The 8,038-nt window shown below is 37.1% G+C and overlaps 2 protein-coding genes across 2 annotated transcripts; one reads left to right on the top strand and one right to left on the bottom strand.

The window, feature by feature from the left end:
• Positions 1-1,871: 1,871 nt before the first annotated feature.
• On the bottom strand, positions 1,872-3,773 carry LOC116004852 (NKAP family protein CG6066). The gene has a single exon (XM_031245029.1). The coding sequence runs from the start codon at positions 3,707-3,709 to the stop codon at positions 2,123-2,125; it is 1,587 nt and encodes a 528-aa protein (XP_031100889.1). The 5' UTR covers positions 3,710-3,773; the 3' UTR covers positions 1,872-2,122.
• Positions 3,774-4,535: 762 nt separating this feature from the next.
• LOC116003731 (40S ribosomal protein S24-1) lies at positions 4,536-6,453 on the top strand. Its single transcript, XM_031243645.1, has 5 exons — positions 4,536-4,709; positions 4,792-4,833; positions 5,096-5,266; positions 5,932-6,018; positions 6,109-6,453. The coding sequence occupies exons 1-5, from the start codon at positions 4,638-4,640 to the stop codon at positions 6,148-6,150; spliced, it is 414 nt and encodes a 137-aa protein (XP_031099505.1). The 5' UTR covers positions 4,536-4,637; the 3' UTR covers positions 6,151-6,453.
• Positions 6,454-8,038: the final 1,585 nt, after the last annotated feature.

The following is an 8,038-nucleotide window of genomic DNA, read 5'->3' as shown; positions in this document are numbered from 1 at the left end:
CCCCCCCCCCCCCTCCCCCAGGACCCCCACAAAACCCGCTCCTCTATCATTCACGGTGAAAATCCATAACTGTTATTTCCGGTGGATTTTCACTGCTAATTTACTAGAAATGGATTAACTAATGCTGGGAAAGTTCATCTGGGGACTAAGAAAACGACTTGTGCACTGGGCAGTTGAGAAGATAGCCACCATTAAGGCATTAAGGACTAATACCTACCTTCAAGACAAATCATCGGCATCCCATTATCTCTTAAGTCTTCATACATTCTAAAAATTTGCATTACTAAAGACTAAATAAAGTGTCCCTCACTTTAAATGTAAGACCCTCACATTTATTGTCGAATGGTCCACGGCAGGATGATCCATCAGTGGCATGCCAAGCTGTCAAGAAATAATAAATGGCCATAACTTGTAACACACATCATATTACATCACTGATAACTAAATCCCAAAGGTTCCGTCTCATGAAAACTATAGCACTCAAGCACAACGGGTTATGTCACCAGATCCAAAGATTAAAAGGAAAAAAAGGGCAGAATCACTGGAAAGATGACAAATTCAAGAAAAGGAAATAATGGACTCTGTCATATAATGCTTCGAAATAGAGTTAAGGCAGCAAAAGGGAATGATTGTCTTTCCTGTCTGGTGTACAACTAACAACCACTGTACCTTAACCTTCTAGTTATATAGTTAGCAACCACAGCCAAACTTTGGTTATGTCTTGCTCATTTATGTCAAAAGTTTTAAAGTTCAGAAACATTTTTCGGGTCTCACCTGCCATGTGCTTGAGATGACTACTCCTATTTTTGGCCTAAAGTTACAGGTACAATACATGAGATGGTGTGCTTGTGTAGCACAACAAGCCATGTGATGCAAGCCTTCTTTTTAGCAGATGAAAGTTACTCATCAACAAGGCACAGCCGCACAGGCTCTAATTTCTATGGCTGATTACTCTCAACGCATCTTCTACTAATATTTATCTTCTTTTTTTTCGCCAAGAGACAGTGAATTACACCGTAACAGAGTAACGAAAAAGTAAGAGTTCATACCAGTTAATAATAGAAAAGGACATTACATGGTATCTTCTGTTCACTTGGCCTGAAAAAAGTCACAAGTCATAAAAAAACAACATTGGAATTAGAGAAGCAGTCAAGCAGCATCACTAACAATATGGTAGAATGGTAATGGAGGAAAAAGAAAACAGTACTGTACCAGAAAAGAGCCCAGAAGGCAATACAGAAGAAATTAACGAGAAAACATACCTGAGCGCCAGACAACTCTTCTAAGTTCCACGTCAGTGTCTTTGAAGCAAAATGTACATCTAAAACAAGCTTATAAGCAAGACCATATCCAGAAGTTCAATTAGAAACACTAAATCAAAGCATTGAAAGAGGAAATGGTATGTCAAATGTCTGCAATGAATTGCATTCCTCTGAATCAAGAAGACCGGATGACATGCTTCCATAGATTTGCTCAAGTGAATTGCATTTCTCCAATGCTGCAGAACATCATGCTGACTTAAAGTCTTGTATAAACTTGTATCAATCACTTTTTCGTTATAGTCAGATCAGATTGTAAATAATCCACAAAACTTGCACTTAGTAATGATAGCTGAACTCCATCACAACTCACAAGGCAAGTCTCTTAAACCACATTGTCACAAAACATAGAAGCCTCACCATCATGTCTATCTTCATCTCATATATTGAACAATTTTTATTTTATTTTATTCATTTCTTTATTTTTAGATCAAATGATGGAGTTATTTGGACAAGGAATGCATTCAAGATGTCATCTCTTAACTCCAAATACTCCAAATATTTTCCTTCAATTGCCTTACAAGGGTGTTTAACTGTAAATAAGCAATGCAGTGAAGTAAACTAAACAACTCATTTAATAACCAAAAGAGAATCCAAGCCATTATAGTGCCATTACAAATTCAATCAAGGATATTAAAGTTCTGAAATGCAGAAATAGATGAAACATACAATACTGTTTGCTAAATTCATTGGGGAGAGAAGCTTGTAAGCTAATAAAATTCAGACTTGTGCATCGAATGAAACCAGTTTGCAGAGCGACAATATATTAGTAGCTATAGTAGAATGGTAATTATACACAAGCATCAAGCATCAGCCATGTCAGCGGATCTTCCAGCAACCCCAGCAAACGGATCGTGAGATGGACCAACATCAGGGCCAATATGACGTTGCACCAGGCGCTGCAAATCAGCCATAACCTTCTGTTCACGCTTAGCCTTCTCCTCGTAATTAAACATAGCCAATGCCCGCTTATCCTCAGCACTGTAAACTTGGTTTTCCTTTCTGATACGGATAGCATTCATTCTCTGATGCCTACTACCACTCATCACATATCCAAGACTTTCAAACTTTGAAATCTCCTCAGCTGAAAGACCCACTTCTCCTCTACGGGGAATACGTTTTCCTTGCTGAACATACTGGGCAATAGCATCACCTTCACCAGGCCTAAGTGCTCCACCATAGTTAACCGGCTGTCCATCAGTCCTGGGCATTGGCATAGGGCCAACTATGAGCTCATTATCCATAGGAGGCTTCATCCGTGACTCAATTAATTCTTTTAATTCAAGAACCTCGCTCGTAACTTCATTTCCCAATGTTTCTTCAACCTCCTGTTTATCTTTTGCTTCAGCTCCAGAATCAGAGCTCTCATGTGGTTGAGAAGCCTCGCTATCAGATTCCTTCCTTTTATTGCTCCGCCTAGACCTCGAGGAAGAAGACCTCCTCTTCTTTGACTTGACATGATCTTCTGATGATTCACTGGCTTCAGAAGACTCTGTTTCACTCTCATCACTCTTCCTTCTACTTCTACTTTTCTTCTTCCTGCTACTCCTTTGGTGCTGCCTGTTTTGTTTTCTCCTCAATCTCCTCCTCCTCCTAGCTTCAACTTCTGAATCATCACTTGAATCAGCGGATTCACTCTCACTTTCAGACACTGATCTTGATCTCCTGCTTCTACGTCTAGAACCAGATTTCCTGCTCTTCTTAGACTTCCTGTGTCGTGAACCATCCGATTCAGATTCAGATTCAGAAACAGATTCACTCTCCGATGAATCATCATTCGACCTCTTAGAGTCCAACTTCGAGCTTTCCTTTTTCTCATTCTCTTTTCCTTTCAAATCGTTGATCTGCCGTTCGTCAATGAAGTCTTGATCAACGTCCTCTGGCTCGTTCTCACCCCTAGGTGGGCTAGGGGTGCAATTCCAAATACAATTCCTAAGCATCTTCCTCAATTTCTGACGCTTCAGCCTCCTGTACTCTTCAAAACTCAATCCTTTCAGCTCCTCATCCGATTCCGACTCGGCAGCTCGCCTATTTCTGTAATCTCCATTGTCGTAGCCTTTCCTTCGATCTCCCCGTCGTTCGAATTTGTAGGGTTCGTAATCAGGGCTTCGTCGATGGCTCGAACGGTGAGGAGAATAGGACCGCTGGTCACGACGGTTATTATGAGAGGAAGGCTCATACCTTGAGTAGTCTGGACTACGGCTTCGACTCCTGCTGCCGCTGAGACTGCGACTCCGGCTTCGGCTAGGGCTACGGCTGCGACTCCGACAGCGAAGGCGATACGAATCGGATTCCGGAGAGTAACGGCCACGGCCACGGTCGCGGCCGCTATCTCTGTGGCTCCGGCGCCGTTCTTCCGGGATTTCAATCGCAGAGGTTAGTCGACCCATTTCACGATAGGCTTTGACGAGGAAGGGGAAATTGGAGGTGGTTTTTTGGAGACGATAAAAACCACCGGAGATCAATTGTGCCCAAACGAATGGCGGTGGCCCATTATCATTATTGGGCTTAAGTTATGCCCTTTTAGCGAGTACCAGACATATTATACCCGATTGTTATGTCATAGACCCGGGTCCACTTTGCAACGTGGACCCAGATTCACGTTCACTATTTTAGTACTCTATGTTTATAATTTTAGAACTCTATGTTCACAAGTTTTAAACTCTATATTCACAATTTCAGAATTTTATGTTCACAATTTCTAAATTCGGTATTCAATTGTAAACTCGATATTTCCCCACACTTGCATTCCTAACTCACTCGTCGCACTTGTGCGGGTAATAAAATTTCTACCCATCTTCGCACTAGCGCGAGTAATGAAATTTCTATCCATTCTCGCCTTCATAGGAATTTTGCGAATGCGGATAATACCTGACCTGCAACTCTAATTATTAATATTATACTTAAATTTAATAAAAATTTATACTACAATTTTAATTATCACATGGATTCTTTTTATATGTTCGAATATAACTTTAAAATTTAATAAGAGTTAATGATGTTAGTCCTTAATTAGAAATAAAATTGTGTATTTGTGTTGATAGTGTAAATTGTATTACGTAATTGTACAAAGTGGATCTTGGTCTAAGGTATAGCAGTCGTGAATACCCATTTTGGCCCAATGAAACACCTAAATTAGTATACTTTGGCCCGGCCCAAAATATTACAATACCACCCTACAACTTAAACCCTAGCATTAAAACATCCCTGCTTAAGTAGAGAGCTTCTCTTCGCGGCGGAGAAAGATCAGGACGGTGAGAAGCTGCTCGTACACGGAAGAAAGGACGCCGGAGTAGTCAAAATACATTGTGCAGGAAGATGGCGGACAAGGCGGTGACCATCAGGACAAGGAAGTTCATGACCAATCGTCTTCTCGCAAGGAAGCAATTCGTAAGACCTTACTCGATTGAGCTATTGCTAGCATTTTTAGCTGTTTGCATATCTTTATCTTTCGTGTTCCTGATTGTCTTAGGTGATCGATGTTCTGCATCCTGGAAGGGCTAATGTTTCCAAGGTTAGATTCTGATTTTTTCCTCTAATAGTTAGATTTTTCTTTTGTTTTGATAGGAATTGAGTAGTTATAGAGCTTTTGCTCCATATTTTCCCTTTACTGATTATTTTTGTTATTAAATATTGTATTCGGGTTTAGCTTCATTATAACCCGAGTGTTGAACTTTTAGAGTTGATTTGCGATTTCTTTGGCTGCTATGAACTTTGTGTTTATATGTTGGGTTAATGGTGTTCTGATTGCTAACCTGCTGATTATGTAATGTAAGGCGGAATTGAAAGAGAAATTGGCAAGGATGTATGAGGTGAAGGATCCCAACGCCATCTTTGTGTTCAAGTTCAGGACTCACTTTGGAGGAGGTAAATCGACTGGGTTTGGTTTGATCTATGACTCTGTTGAGAATGCAAAGAAGTTTGAACCGAAGTATAGACTTATCAGAGTAAGTTTTTGGTTTTGCCCTTCTTTCCCATTCTTTGTTAGTTAGAAACTATGACTAGTGTCATATTTTTTTTGTTTCAGTGTGGCTTTCTCTGTGCCATCAATGCTTTTTTCTGCAATTGATTTGTGTAATTCCTTTTTTGTTCCTTGAGTTAATGTCTGCATTTTGGCTTTGTATAATTGAACCTTTTTATTTATTTTTGTTACTAATAATCAGGATTTATAAGTTTATAGCCCATTTTTCCTTAGTTCATCATTTTGCCAAAGTCTATTCAGACACTTAATCATTAATGGATTCACTGCATTACTGTTACTTTATACAAAACATTGTAAGTGTACTGACTCGATAACCTTGCACATTTAAACGAAGTTACCTTGTTAGTGAAATGGCCTTATAGGATAGTTCTATTGCATTCCGTGTGTAGTAATTTATTATTTCATTTATTTGTGAGTCAATAATTTATGTGCCCATTCTTCGAACACAAAGAAATTTTGCTGAACTCACCTATCCAATACGAATATTGCTTTCGTTTCTTATACTTTCGCTGTTTTTTTAATGTCATTAGATACTAGGAGCTGCCGTTTTCTGCTTAACGTTTAGCATTATGTCTGGCATTTTTAATCGAGTACAATGTGTTAATTCAGTTCACCTATTCACTTTTGCAGAATGGGTTGGATACAAAGGTTGAGAAGTCTAGAAAACAGATGAAGGAGCGGAAGAACAGAGCTAAGAAAATCCGTGGAGTTAAGAAGGTATATAATCAAACCACTGGTAGAAATATCTATCTTCCAACTGTTGAAGATCTTATAGAATGTAACTTCATATGATTATACATTTTGCAGACAAAGGCCGGAGATGCTGCCAAGGGTGGAAAGAAGAAGTAAATTTGTAGCAGTTGTAGGTCTTACCCGATCATGGAAATGGAACGCCAGAAATTGCTCTACCAACCAGTCTCACCACACCATTTTCTTCCCTTTTTATGGACCTTTTTCCTGTTATATTCCAGTTTTGCTTTAAAGATGAGAGTGTATTTCAAATGGTTTAACTCTTTGGTTCATGACCATTATCTTTTCCCTGCCTATTATTAAGTTAGAATCTTGGATATGATTAATCAGAAATGTTGAAGTTGTTAAGAAACTGCTTTACTTTTGGGTGAAATTTTAATCTCCATTGCCTCTCTTGTTGAAGCTTTACAGCCTTCTTAACTGTCATTATTTTCTGCATTTGTTGGAGCACCGTGAACAGCCTGATTCACTAAAAACTAAATATAATGCATATAAATCGTAAAGTGTCAATTTTAAATTTGTAATTTTATGTGTTTCTCCTCTATGCAATAAATATTCAAGGTATAATCTGTTTTGAAAGAGTGCACATGCATATATGATATGTGAAATAAAATATATTTTGATTTTTAAATGACAGTTAAGTATTTCACAAAAAATAAAAATAAGTTATCAATTCTCAAAAAAAAAAAAAAAGTTATCAAAGTCATTTAATGTTGCTTCATTTGTTTTTAATATAATGTAATAATGCGAATACCCTATATATGTTGTCAAGTAATATTGTAAAGTGTGTGTAATACAATTATAGAAATTTATATAAATTTGCAAGTGCTCTATAGAATTTATGTTGTCAAGTAATATTGTAAAGTGTGTGTAATACAATTATAGAAATTTATATAAATTTGCAAGTGCTCTATAAAATTTATGTTGTCAAGTAATATTGTAAACGGTGTGTAATAAAATTATAGAAATTTATATAAATTTGCAAGTGCTCTATAAAATTTGTATTTTAATGTAGTTGTCTTCTCTCTATGCAATAAATATCAAAGATTCCTCAATTTCTAATGCTAACATTTTTCTTTTAATGAGCATGTATACCGAGACTATAACTATGCTACTGACGCTATGAAATGAGTTTACAATATTCCAAGTGAGATACTGAGAGTTGAAAAATGTCGCTTGGGGACCTCATAACCTATGCGTTTTTTTTAGAGGCACTACTGCACTAGTATACTTGTGTATGGGTTCAACCCTCATCTTGATAGAAAAAAAAATAAAGTACATATATGATATAATAAATGTTTCAACTTTAAAAGAAGGGTAGACCAATAATTAAAAAAATATACTCCGTATATCACATTCCTTTAATGTTAGTTCAAGATATACTTAATAAAATTATAAAAAGAAATTAAAATGTTGATCAATCAACACTAGTGTTGTATTATTTGTGGTATAAATGTGCTGCTGTAGTGGGTGGTACAAAATGTGCAAGTATTATGGAATGTACTAGGTACTGCTACTTTAACAATCAAGAAGACACTCTAGAAGTTTTCTAAACATATAGTGTGTGTGTGTTTTCTTTTTATCTTTTGTCTAAATTATAAAAGAAAAAATGTATTCCTTTTGTCTTATTTTATATGTTGTATTTATGGTCAAATATACTAAAAAAAAAATAAAATTGTGTGCCTCGCCCCGACAAAGCATGTGAGATGATGTTAATTACGATAACTCAATGCTCGTTGCCGAGTACCGAACTTTGATCTCTTCTCCCAAATGCTGCTTACTGAACAAGTGAGATAAGCCCGTACAGGCAAAAACACTTGATTCTTTATAAGGTAGCATATGTTCTCATTTTTTTTCAGTCCAAAGAATACAGAAATTCAATGAGTTCCAATGTTGGTGAAACGTCATCTTTTTGTCCAAATTATGGAGACTGAAAATCCTTCCCAAATATTTAAACTTTATTTGGCAATGACCAAGAGAGATTTTA

Source organism: Ipomoea triloba, chromosome 14, assembly GCF_003576645.1.
Source record: "Ipomoea triloba cultivar NCNSP0323 chromosome 14, ASM357664v1".
NCBI classification, from domain to species: Eukaryota; Viridiplantae; Streptophyta; class Magnoliopsida; order Solanales; family Convolvulaceae; genus Ipomoea; species Ipomoea triloba.
Note: the sequence above shows the minus strand (reverse complement) of the source record. Positions and strands in the feature narration are given on the sequence as shown.